Source organism: Bufo bufo, chromosome 9 (genome assembly GCF_905171765.1).
Source record: "Bufo bufo chromosome 9, aBufBuf1.1, whole genome shotgun sequence".
NCBI classification, from domain to species: domain Eukaryota; kingdom Metazoa; phylum Chordata; class Amphibia; order Anura; family Bufonidae; genus Bufo; species Bufo bufo.
Window position 1 is genome coordinate 63,006,404 of NC_053397.1, and position 14,038 is coordinate 63,020,441.

The 14,038-nt window shown below is 43.4% G+C and overlaps 1 protein-coding gene across 1 annotated transcript in view; it reads right to left on the reverse strand.

Annotated features, from left to right (window-relative positions):
* LOC120978929 (calcium-activated chloride channel regulator 1-like) overlaps positions 1-14,038 on the reverse strand; it is a 75,738-nt gene that overhangs the window by 44,844 nt on the left and 16,856 nt on the right. The window contains exons 6-7 of the mRNA XM_040407377.1: positions 9,571-9,795; positions 7,225-7,449 (exon numbers count right to left, since the gene is read on the reverse strand). Of these exons, the coding sequence (XP_040263311.1) occupies positions 7,225-7,449; positions 9,571-9,795 (450 nt within the window). The remainder of the gene's footprint in view (positions 1-7,224; positions 7,450-9,570; positions 9,796-14,038) is intronic.

Here is a 14,038-nt window from a genome sequence, read left to right on the forward strand (position 1 = left end):
GAACCTGATGGACACCTCATAAGTCAATGGGTTCCATCTAGAGATGAACAAACCACTCGAGGTTTAGTTCGGTTTAGGTTCGATTAATAAAAAAAAAAGCTTGGTACAGATCCGAATTGATTCGGGCCGAACCTAAGTTGCTCTAATTGCCATGAAAATTGGTATATAACACCGTCTTGTTGGAAAAAAAATTCCTAGGAAAACTTTATTAATTCAATAATTTTTTTATGAATTTCTTCCTCAAGCTCTCGAAGGCAATTACAGCAATACCATATTTTTCACCCCATAAGACGCACTTTCCCCCCCCCCAAAAGTATGCGATGTATATAATAATATATATTGTCTGAGTGACACTGGCATACATGGCTATGGGTAAACACACCACGCCGACACGTGTCTCATGCTTTTTCATATTCCAAAAGATTCCAAAAATTGTCCCTTATCAGGAGCAGATGATGTTTAAACACACACTGTGTTATGGGATAATAAAAAAATGTAAAAGTGGCTTGGGGGACCAAGCATCCAAAAATTATACCATGACAGGGTCACAATGTCTGACCTTACGACACGCACAAGTGTTGATTGTCAAAAGAAAAAGTGTCTCATTGTGAATGAGTCTAAAAAATTATCCCTTTTAATTGGGAGCAGCAGCAGTGCAGTGTGGATGTGGAAAAGGTACGGATATAGTGGCAGGCGGCCGCAATAGCAGCAGTAGCAGCATAGCATGGACCATACAAGGCTGTAGAATGGCTGTCTATGGGTAGTAGAAGTAGTAGCAGTAGTGGTGGTAGTGGTAGTAGTGGCAGATGCTTTGCATTAATAGTGGTGGCAGTAGGGGGATTAGCAGTGAGGAGCAGCAGCAGCTGTTGAGGCAGCTGCGGCTGCAGCAGCCATATGGTACATATTTGCAGGCAGCAGCAGGATCGAGGCAGCAGTAGCCTTAAGGAAGATTTTGGTCGGCAGGCTGCAGCAGTAGCATGATGGTGGCAGTGGCACGATGGAGGCAGACAGGCAGGCAACAACAGTGGCAGGATAGGGCACCGAGGGCAAGGCCAGATATATTCATCGGCCTCAGCCAGAGGAGTATAAAAGTGTACCTGAATCCAGGCTTGGTGGAGGACTTGGGTGAAAACCCTCTCCGAATTGACACTGGAGGAGATAAGAAAGAGAGCGTGCTGTGCTAGTTCGGGCCACTGTTCCAGTCTGCCTGCCCAGAAATCCATGGGGTCAGCGAATAAGGTATGTGCCACAGACTGCCCAGAGTTTAGGTAGGCCTGAACGGGAGCTGTCGGTTTGCTGACTGGCCTCAGCCTGGCACAACACCTGGAAAAACTGCTCCATCATGTTGAGGAGACTGAACTGGCTGCTGCTACTGCTGCTGCGGCTTCTGCTGCTCATGGCGGTGGGAGAGAGGTGACTCTGTGGGGGGTGGAGAGGGGCCTACCTTCTGGACACAATGGTGGCAGGCATTGCTGTAAGCTACGGCAAGCTGCGTCCACAGTGTTTCCTAGTAATAATGTAATTTGTCCTCCTTTTCTGTGAGAGGAAAACATTCCCTCTTTTTGCCTTGATAGTGAGGGTCTAAAAGCATTGCTATCTAGTAATCATCAGACTGCTTGATGTCAACAATACGCCTGCCACTACGTAGGCAAGTTAGCATACAGGAGCCAGTTCTTTCCGACTCTGCCCCCTTCTGAGAGGATTGGGTGTCCTGGCTGGTGCCATCCTCATCATCGTCCTCTTGCTCCTCCACCTCCAAATCATCCTCCTCCTTTTGCAGTGGCAGCTCACAATGCTCCATAGCAGGTTCCCTTTGTGTGTGTCCCAAGAGCTATAGGGCAGACAGCAAAATGCGTTAACTGTTCTTCTTCCGCCATCGTCCCCTGCTGCATGATTTTCAGAGTCTGTTCTAAGATAATTATGAGATGGATGACATCATTCATACCACAGTTGTCCCTGCTGACAAACTTTGCGGCCTCTTCGAAGGGCTTCAGCACCCAACAGGTGTTTCGGATGAGCTGCCACAGCCTGACCTCTAGGCGACACATGCTCCCAGCTGCTGAGACTCTCTGGTGCATGACAAAATCATGGCTTTACACTGCTTGTAGAGATGTGCAAGCATGTGTAATGTTGAATTACGGAGAGTTGGCACATCATGGATTAAGCGGTGTAGCGCCAGGCCGTTCTGTCGCTGAAAGTGCAGAGCGTTCCTTGCCACATAAGAATAGCTGAAATGCTTGGACAGTCTCCTGAACTTTGCCAGCAACTTCCGCAAGCCAGTGTGTTTATTTAGAAAGTGTTGCACCACTAGGTTGATGACGTGTGCCATGCAGGGAACATGTGTTATTTCGCCAAGGTTCAGGGCGGCCAGGAATTTGCACCCATTGTTGCTGACCACCTTGTTCAGTGGGAGTCGGCGGGGTGACAGCCAGCTGGATGTTTGCTACTTGATGTTCTTTAGCAACTGCTCGACAGTGTGGCTACTCTCGCCCTGGCTGATCAGCTACAACACGGTGGGCAACGCCGTGTCCATGGAAGAAGAGGCAGATAAGTGCCTTGTATGGGAGCCAGCCAGACACAATCGTGAGGGGGGTCAAAAGGACCTGGGGTCATTGACAGGGTGCTGCCTCGCTGCTGCTGCTGCTGCGGAAAAACATTGACCCAGTGGGCCATGAAAGACATGTACTGTCCCTGCCCATAAGAGCTGCTCCAGGTGTCCACCGTGGTGTGAACCTTGCTGCACAGCGAGAATTGCAAGGAGCGGCCCATGTTATCCACCACGGACAAGGCAGGGATGGCTTTTTGGGAGAAAACAATGGAGGTTAGGTATGTTCCAGCAAGGCTGAGTGCATGCCATTAGGTCTCTAAAGACAACAGACCCAACTAAATGGTATGGCAGCAACTGCACCACCAGCAACTTGGCCAGGTGGGAATAAAGCTTGCGTACCATCAGATTGCTAGGTTTGTAGAGTTGTTTCCCATCAACGCATTCCATTACTGATGGCTGACGATTGAGTGTAGGAAAAGGAGAAACAGCAGGAGAAACAGAAAAGGATGATGATGTAAAAGACACCATACTGCCCATGGATGCAGTCTGGCTGCCGCAAGGGGGACTGGGAGAAGGAGAAACCTCCTGTGGCGGTAGCTGGCTGCCACTTATGCTTGCCCAAGGGATGGTCTGATGCCACTTCATGTGGTTCAATAGAGCTGTAGTGCCTACCTTTGTGTTTGCCTGCTCATGACTTATTTTGCTCTTGCACAGCTTGTACAGGGCAATGTTTCTGTCTTCCGCGTGAATAAAAACTGCCAGACGGGAGATATTCTCGCAGAGGTAGATGCAGCCGAGCATGGTTTAGTTCTGGCACGTTTTGGGCTTAACCCACCCATAGCGTCAGTGATATCATCAGATCCCGAAGCAGATATGACTTTGGCTATTCTTTGGGAGGTGTGTGGCCTCTGCTCTTTATTGCTGCCTCCATCACCCTCTTCCTCTTATGTTGCCTCCTCCTCAGCACCCTAATCCAGCTTCCAGGTCCTGTTCAGCACTCATTCATCCCTGCTGCTTTTGTCAGACTGTGGGTTCTTTGGCTCCCTCCCCTGATCTGCATTTGCCTCCGGCTCCCACTGTTGCTGCCCCCAAAGCCAATACCGCGGCTATGGGTGACAGTACTACCAGTACTACCACCACCAACACAGCTATTCCTGGGTTCTGCAGCCTCCACCTCCTCCTCAGGGCAGTACAAATGCTGACTGCTCTCACACAAGTCGTCAACAGGGAAACTCTCTTGACTATCTGCCATAGGGCATGGTGGGGTTTCCTTGCTACTTCTTATGAAAAAGGAAGGCTTCCCACTAGGAAGGGGCAGTGAAGACTTAGATGACTCCACTGAAAGCCTTCTTTGGAGCTGCAAGGAGGAGGAGCAGGAGGAATGCCCTGACTCCTGGCTCCACGGCACGATGTCCAACTCTCATGTCATCCTGCTGCAACTGAGAAGAGGAGTGAGCCATCCAATCCACAATCTTATCCTCAACAATAATGTTATGTCTTAAAGAATCCAGCGGGGACAACTGTGGCCTACTGCTACTACTAATACTACTTCTACTTCTGGATGGATAATTGGTGCTGCTACTACCCACATTCTGGCTCAAGGTCTTTCGCTTGGGTCTTCCGGTGCCCTGATATTTTTGGGCCTCTCAGATAATATTATGCGCTACCCTGTGTATTGGTGTAGTTATCACGTATATAGTGTATGCTGGTTTTAATAATTTCAACAACATCTCCAAAAAATTGGATTGGAAACATGTGGAGACAGAAATAAATGGAAACGGATTTAGGTCTAAATTCATTATCACTCACAGATCATTTTGTGTGTTACACTGTGTATTGGTGTAGTAATCACGTGTATGCTGGTTTGAAATATTTAATATACTGTATAACAACCCCCCAACACTGTGTAGAGATACACATTAAGAGAAATGGAATTAGGCCTAAATGTGTTATCACTCTCAGATAATTTGGTGCACTATCCAGTGTATTGGTGTAGTGATCACCTATATGCTGGTTAATTTAAAGAGGACTGTTCACGTTCAGCACTCCTGACATGCCTGTTTTAATAGCTTAATGCATTCCCATGTAATTAAAATTCTGGAGCATCTATTCTTATGGCTCTATGTTGTGCAATTCCCTTATTATTTCAACTCAAAGTTATAAATTAATTGCTATCAGTCTGCAGTAAGGGTACAGAGGGGTGGTAACCAGTTGGGGGGTGTACCTGCATAGACTCAGTCTATCCAATCAGTGCTGTCATTGTCAGACTGTGCAGGTACCCCCCCCCCCCCCCCCAACTTGTTAACACCCACCTTGAAATAAAGGAATGGCACAACGTAGAGCCATAAGAATAGATGTTCCAGAACTGTTGTTACATGGGGAATGCAGCTATTAGCAGGCATGTCAGGAGTGGTGAAAGGTCCTCTTTAAATTGAATCCCCCAAAAAATAAACAGGCCTGGCCCTTAATATTACATTATCACTCACAGGTAAATTGTTGCTCTACCCTGTGTATTGGTGTACAGATCAGTTATATGATGGTTTAATTAAATTAAACAGATCCCAAAAAAAAATTATTCCAACTGTGTGGAGAAACAATAAATGAAAATGGATGATTGAGGGCTAGGCCTGACCCTTAATATTACGTTATGACTTACAGGTGAATTGTTGCACCACCCTGTGTATTGGTGTACTGGTCACCTATATGCTGGTTTAATTAAATTGAACAACTCCCAAAGAAATAAAAAGTAAAATTCCAACCGTGTGGCGATACAAAAAAAAATGCGGAAAAGGACGATTGAGACCTGATGCTTAATATCAAGTTTTCACTCACAAAACTGCACTACCCTGTGTATTGGTGCATTGATCACCTACAGTTTATGCTGGTTTAATTAAAATGAATAAGTCCCTAAATTCCAACCATGTGGAGATACAATAAACGGTAACAGACGATTGAGGCTTGATGCTTAATTTCACGTTAACACTCACTGGTAAACAACCGTGTGGAGATACAATAAATAGAAAAGGATGATTGAGGCCTGACACCTAATTTCACGTTAACAGTCATGGATAAATTGTTGCCCTACCCTGTGTATTGGTGTACTAATCCCCGTTATGCTGGTTTAATTGCAAAAAATAAAATTACTGCAGGTACAGCCAGTCAGCTCCTAATTTCTCACTCCCTGGCTGACAGCTTCCCTGCTTGTCCCTATTCTATACACAATTAAAAAAAAATTAAAATTCTAGCCTTCCCTTCACTGTCCCTGGCAGTAGAATACAAGCTTTGTTGATTTCCAACTGTCTTTGACTCCCTAAGATGTTTTTTCTTGCAATCACTGGAAGACCCAACCACCCTCATTCACAGCCCAGCACAGAATGATCTGCTGCTTGTTCTGCTAGGGCACCTCCCTGCCTGCTGCAACACTGATTGACTCATCCAGCCTGTCTGTAGTCCTGGGAGCCAATGAGGGCAAACCCCCACCCCACTTCCTCTCAGGGTCATGTGAGAACACTTCTTCTTACTCCCTACTACTTTTGTCCAGCCAACCTGTGCACTAAAATGGCACTATGAATCGTTTTAGTAGATTCATCAAAACAAACCTGAAAATGTTCGGGTTCATCTGCCATCTAAAAAATAGCAAAGTTTGGACTGAACCTGGTTCGGTACGTACTTCTTCACTCATCTTTAGTTCCATCATTCCAAGTACCTGGCAGTGCCTTACGTAATGATTGGAAGCCACAATGTTAGTGTGAACATAGACTAAGGCTGGAATTGTACATACAGTTTTGATGCAGTTTCTTTTTAAACAAATATTGGACTGGTTGCAAAAGAAAGGAAAAAATTGTTATGCTATTAAGGCTCCATTCATATAATTTTCAAGCTGGCAAGGTGTCACTACTAGATTTAAATGGGAAGCCCTTACGTTGACTAAATAAACTCCATATTCAGAATAGAAAGAATAATTAACAGTAGGGATTGCTGTTTCTTCCAGAGGCAGGACGGAGCACTGCTTCCAAAAGGGAGGGATCATTGCTCTGCCCATAGGGATAAAATAAATATGGGTTTAGAAGTTGAACATCTTATTTTTATTTTTATTTTTTTTGGGGGGCGGGATGGCTACTTTATGAGAAAACTTTCTATTTTGTAGAGATCACTTTTACAAGTCATCTCTTTATGACCAACAGTACAAAGTAACATATAAATCCAGAGTGGAGGATGGGAGTGCTAGTGGCTCTGGCTGTCACAGTCAAACACAGCAGCTTCCTCACACTGTTGCTCCCAAGTGCCATGCAGTGAAAGCAGGACACACCCTTTCTTCCTTAACGGTACACCCTGGTTATGGGGCTCCTGCCTGATGGTAGAGTAGCTGGGGTCCTTGTGATGTTGAGTGTTTGTAGGGGATGTAAGACGGGCACCCAGTGTGTAATAGCCAGCGTCAGGCACAGGAGTCAATGACCAGGCCAAATGTCACAGATTCGGTCAAAAATATCATACAAAAAAATTCCTGCATGTAGGACATTTTTGTCCGTTAAAAAACAGGATCCCAAATGAAAACTGAACTGTTCAGCTCAGTTTGATGCAGTTACGTACTGAATCTGGCACTCCCATTATTTTCGTTATTATGTTCTCCTGACAGAGAATGGAAATTTAGAGCGATGATATGAATTTTTAGTTACCTCAAAACCTTTCCGAATGCCAGCACATATGTTGGTTCCTCCACTTGCTTTCTTTACAAGGAGAAGTTTTAGTTTTTGACGTTCGTCATCTGTGATTATTTGCACCAGGGGTGAAATGACTGTAGCAGCACTATTAAACTCCACAAGTCCAACAGACGATCCTGCCTCAACAATCTGCATGATAAAAACTTCTGCAGCCTGGACCAGTCGTTCATCTCGTTTACCCTGGAAATTTAGAGAAGGTGAAAGTTATCTAAGGTTAAAATCCATGACTATAAGTAGGGATGAGCAAATCGACTTGGAATGAAACATCCGAAGTCGATTCGCATAAAACTTTGTTCTAATACTGTACGGAGCAGGAGGTCTGTACAGTATTAGAATGTATTGGCTCCGATAAGCCGAAATTATTACTTTGCAAAGTCTTGCGAGACTTCGCATAATAAATAGTGATGAGAGGCAGGGGTCATATTCGAATTCGCGATATTTCGCGAATATTTTGTAGAATATTTGTCGAAAATTCGCAAACACTGCTACTCCTAAAGTCAAGTATATTGCAGCCTTCTTATTGGCCCACAAGCTAGAAGCAATGAGGGATCATGTGTACTGATAAAAAATAAATAAAAAATAAATAAAAAAATTGAAAAAAAAATTGAAAAAATAAATTCGAATATTCAAAATTACGAATATATAATAATAAGTTATTATTCGTAATTTCGAATATTTGAATTTATTTTTTCATTTTTTTATTTTTTCGATTTTTTTTATTAATTTTTTTATCAATACACATGATCCCTCACTGCTTCTAGCTTGTGGGCCAATAAGAAGGCTGCAATATACTTGACTTTAGAAGTAGCAGTGTTTGCGAATTTTGCGCTATATTCGTTTTTTTTGAATATTCGCTATATTGCTAAATATTCTTGTTTTAGAAAATTAGTTATAGCAATATAGAAAATATTTGAAAAAAATCGAATATAGAGCAATTTAGCTAATATAGTGCTATAATCTTCTTTGTCTAATAGTTGTAAGTTGAAAAATTCGCAATAAAAAATTAGAATCCGAAAATTCGAATTCCCAAAATTTGCATATTACACAATCATTACCTTTCCGATTTTTCGAGTAAAAAAAAAAAAATCGCAAATTTTCGACGAATATTCTACAAAATATTCGCGAAATATCGCGAATTCGAATATGACCCCTGCCGCTCATCACTAATAATAACTTCATAGATCAAATTCTACTGTAAAAAAACATTTCCTGAACTCCGGTTCGGTTCCAAGGTACCACTTGAAACCAAACCTGAGTTCAGGAAATGTTTTTTTTACAGTAGAAATTGATTTTTGAAGTTATTATGCAAAGTCTCGTGAGACTTCGCAAAGTAATAATTTCGGCTTATCGGAGCCAATACATTCTAATAGTGTATGGAGCTAGTGCTCCGTACAGTATTAGAACAAAGTTTTATGCGAATCGACTTCGGATGTTTCATCCGAAGTCGATTCGCTCATCCCTAACTAGAAGGTCACTTTCACACTGCCGTATTCACCAGTTTCTGTAAGCCAAAACCAGGGGTAGAACCTAAAGTCTATACGGGGAGTAAATGTTGTGTATTTACTGCCATGGATTTCCGTGTCGGAAGCATTTACAGGACCAGAAATATATATGATATTTTAAAGGGAATCTGTCACCAGCGACCTCCCTATCAAACTGTTTGCATAGAAGCATAGCTGTGGTTCACCTGATTAAAACGCTGTTATTTTTTGTTGATCCAAGACTGCCTTCCCAGGTTATGATGATACTTTTTCTCAATACTGCTTTGTCACTTCCTGGTCCTGTCAATCAAATCAGTGAGTGAGAGGCTCACAGAAAAGCTTGGGTAAAATGAGAGTAATAGTGATGCCCTCGTTGCACCAAAGGCCTAATTGGAAGGAAAACAGCGTTTTAATCAGGGGAACCACAGTTATGTGGATAGGGCGGTCACTCATTTATATACTGGGAAAAAAAATATCAATGTAAATTGACATGGATATCAAGCTTTACTATGCATACAGTAAAATCCATAGCAAAATCCGTAACATATCCATAGCTGAATTTTGTCTGTGAAATCACGGCATAATCCGCAGTAGTAGTGGCCAAAAGTTGTTCTTATGTGGTCAAACCCAAACAGGAGAAGAATAATGGAAAAACTTGGAACTCTTCCATGTTTTTGGCACACTCTTAGTTTTGGCTGACAAAAAATGCTGACTTACTACTGCTTAAAAGTTACAGGAAAGTGACAGTAGGAAAGTGAGGTTTATACTGTAGAGAACATGGAGATATAACATAAAAAAGAGAGATTATCCAAACACTTACTGAGCTCATACTTCCTGAAACATCTGACACCAAGGTGACCACCCTGTCTGAAGCCTGATGAAGGGTGATGGTGGGTTCAGGAATGTTCGTATTATATGTTGCTGGGGTGGACTGTATGTCAGTTGAGTTCATGATGACATCCCATGTACTGCGATAGTTGCACATTTTGTTCTGTAAATTTGGAGCCTCTGTGTTGTGACTCTGAGCATCACAAAATTCAGATACCTGAAATGTTAACATTTTGTTAATATAGAATGTCATTATCTTCAGTTATCATGTGCATAGCCCCATCAGTTCCTATATTAGCCCATTAGTGAACAGCCCGTTTTGGGCCTCTCTGAGTACAGATAATGTAGTAGATGGTACATACAGTCAAATGTGACACTACATATAACATAAGTTAAAGGAGTTTTCCAGGATTTACATATTGATGGCCTATCCTCATAGATACAACTATTATGTCGTCCTCTTTAACTTTGTAAACAGTTTCATTCTATTTTATTTGATAATTTTTCCCCACTGGTCTATACTTCCTTGTTCCCATTGACATGTAGATGCTTTCTTGCATGCCGAGGGGCATCAGGAAGTATTGGCCAAAGAATGTCAAAATGGCATCGCCCGGGGATTGGCTAAGTATTGCTTATTTTATTTTCATAACCGATTCTGGCAGTTTTTTTTTTAAAACACCTTTAACAACACTTCCTATTCATTGCAGTTGCCATAAAGGACACACACTCTACTAAGTGTATCCAATGTATCAGTTATGGGAGTTTTAAAACAATACATACCGGTAAATACATCATTAAAAATAAAATAATTTCTCTTCTAGACACTTAAATTTTTTCAATAAAATTAAAATGCATACATGATACATACTTTTTAAAAGACTTTGGTATTTTAACCCTTAGGGTACGGCCACACAGTCAGGTTGATGCGGTTTTGGAAGCCAAAATCAAGAGTGGACCATAGAAGAAAAGAAAGTATAAAGGATGGATATGATTTCTCTTTTCTGAATTTATTATTGCTTTTGGCTTCCAAAACTGCATCAGGAAAACTGACCGTGTGGCCGTACCCGAAGGCTTCTTTCAGACAAATAAGTTTTCTGTCCATCCGAATGTTATGTGTGTTGTGAACAGATGGCATCCTCCCTGAATCCTGACCCATTCACTTCAATGAGTCTGTGCACATGAGCGTTGTTTATCACTGATCATCTATGAGTCCAGGAAAATTCGCAGCATGTTCTATATTGTGCGTTTTTCACGCAGCCTTGGCCCCATAGAAATGAATGGGGTCCCCAAGGTGAACGTGGACACACCGTGCAAATGCGGCCACTCTCCATTCACTTCTAGTAGGAATTACAACAGTTTGCATATGTGCCTCCCACTTGTTAAGGGACCAAAAGGAATGGGACAATTGGCTTCTCAGCTGTTCCATGGCCAGGTGTGTATTATTCCCTCATTATCCCAATTACAGTGAGCAGATAAAAGGTCCAGAGTTCATTTCAAGTGTGCTATTTGCATTTGGAATCTGTTGCTGTCAACTCTCAAGATGAGATCCAAAGAGCTGTCACTATCAGTGAAGCAAGCCATCATTAGGCTGAGAAAACACAACAAACCCAACAGAGATAGAAAAAACATTAGGCATGGCCAAAACAACTGTTTGGAACATTCTTAAAAAGAAGGAACGCACCAGTGAGCTCAGCAACACCAAAAGACCCGGAAGACCACGGAAAACAACTGTGGTGGATGACCAAAGAATTCTTTCCCTGGTGAAGAAAACACCCTTCACAACAGTTGGTCATATCAAGAACACTCTCCAGGAGGTAGGTGTATGTGTGTGTGTCAAATTCAACAATCAAGAGAAGACTTCACCAGAGTGAATACAGAGGGTTCACCACAGGATGGAAACCATTGGTGAGCCTCAAAAACAGGAAGGCCAGATTATAGTTTGCCAAACGACATCTAAAAAAGCCTTCACAGTTCTGGAACAACATCCTATGGACAGATGAGACCAAGATCAACTTGTACCAGAGTGATGGGAAGAGAAGAGTATGGAGAAGGAAAGGAACTGCTGATGATCCTAAGCATACCACCTCATCAGTGAAGCATGGTGGTGGTAGTGTCATGGCGTGGGCATGTATGGCTGCCAATGGAACTGGTTCTCTTGTATTTATTGATGATGTGACTGCTGACAAAAGCAGCAGGATGAATTCTGAAGTGTTTCGGGCAATATTATCTGCTCATATTCAGCCAAATGCTTCAGAACTCATTGGACGGCGCTTTTACAGTGCAGATGGACAATGACCCAAAGCATACTGCAAAAGCAACCACAGAGTTTTTTTAAGGGAAAGAAGTGGAATGTTATGCAATGGGCAAGTCAATCACCGGACCTGAATCCGATTGAGCATGCATTTCACTTGCTGAAGACAAAACTGAAGGGAAAATGCCCCAAGAACAAGCAGGAACTGAAGACAGTTGCAGTAGAGGCCTGGCAGAGCATCACCAGGGATGAAACCCAGTGTCTGGTGATGTCTATGCGTTCCAGACTTCCGGCTGTAATTGACTGCAAAGGATTTGCAACCAAGTATTAAAAAGTGAAAGTTTGATTTATGATTATTATTCTGTCCCATTACTTTTGGTCCCTTAACAAGTGGGAGACACATATGCAAACTGTTGTAATTCCTACACCATTCACCTCATTTGGATGTAAATACCCTCAAATTAAAGCTGACAGTGTGCAGTTAAAGCACATCTTGTTCGTTTCATTTCAAATCCATTGTGGTGGTGTATAGAGCCAAAAATTTTAGAATTGTGTTGATGTCCCAATATTTATGGACCTGAATATCTCCCCTGACAAATGTAATGTATCATATCTGAAAAATATTGTTAGCCTGCACCATTTTTGATGTACTACTCCTAATATTTATTTTATTTTATAAAAGACTCCTTGTGCTCCGGGCTGGTGTCAGCACCTGGCATACCCGAGCAAGTGCTGGGGCCCGCTGCTCCTGGAGGGGCCCACTGCGCTGCTATGAGCGCTTCCATCAATACAGGGAAGCAACTGCTTTGGGTCCGAGCTGACAAGGGGCCCAGGAGCAGTGCTTTTATGATTTTGTCAGGCCTCCTTAATTCATGAAAGGAAGGCAGCGTCAGACTAGCCTACTGCAGAGATACTTAGTGTTTATGCACTGCCCGGGCCCCCAGCCGCACTGCCTATGTGTATTCTGTCTCTCTGCTTGAGAAAGATCAAAGGGAGTGAGAGCAGAAGTAAAGCTTGACCTCTGACGGGGTAAGTTTCTTCTGTGTGTAATGAAGTACCTGAGCCCAGCACAGCACGCTTCACAGACGGCCCCAGTGCAGGCTGGTCATAACTCTTCACACAGCAATGCTGTCACTGACCTTCCCGACCTGAATAAGCTTGTTTTTAGCACTGGCCCTGTCTCTGCAGCCGCAGGGGTGAACAGGGAACTTAAAGTGGCCCAGGAAAAAATACTAAAAGTGGCCCCGTTTTGTAATGGGATCCAAAAAGATAGAAGGCAGGGCCAGCAATACCATATTGTGGCACATAATACGACCCCAACAGAGCAAAATACCACAGTCCATCACAAAATACATCCCCAAAAACATACAAAAAACTACTGGCCGGCCGTGAGGAGGGCCCATGCGGCCCCCTGGGCATCGGCCTACCCTCCACCAGCGCAGATGTCCCAGTTACTGACCTCCTTGACCTGTGTGAGGCACACAACACCTCCTATCAGCACATAATGGGGATACTACAGCCTGTGATAACCCAGCAGTCAGGGAGGGTAAAGAGAAAAAAACTGAGATGATGCACTGACTAATCTATAGAATATGGAACCCTCCTGACAGCAAGGATTCTGTGCAACAAGGTGTATATACTGTATGTGTGCGTTGCGCCTGCAGGCATGTTTTTGTGGCACTGATCTGAGACCACCATAGAAAGAAAGAAACTAGCATACTCTTCCTGGATGAAGATGGACTACAGGAGGACATATCCAGTTGCATGCTCATACAGCGGTAGAAAAGCGGGGATTCCAATAGGCTTTTTCTAGCGACATATAGATCTTGGCTAATTACTTTCAATGGGTGGCCTCTCTGACCCCTTGGTCAGTTTAGTAGGCTGAACTCTCCCCTAAGACTGACTGAGCTGGGGAAGGATCTTGGATTGGGAAATAGATAACATAAAATGAGGGGGCCACTGGGGGTCATTATACTATATAGGGGGCAACAGGAGGTCATTATACTGTGTGGGGGCCACTGGGGGGTCATTATTCTGAATAGAGGGTCACTGGGGGGGCATTATACTATGTGGGGGACCACTGTGTGGTCATTGTACTGTGTGGGGGCCACTGGGGGTCATTATACTGTGTGGAAGGGCATTGGAGGGGTCATTATACTGCATGGGGGCCACTGGGGGTGACTATAATTTCTGGGGGGGCATTGGGGGT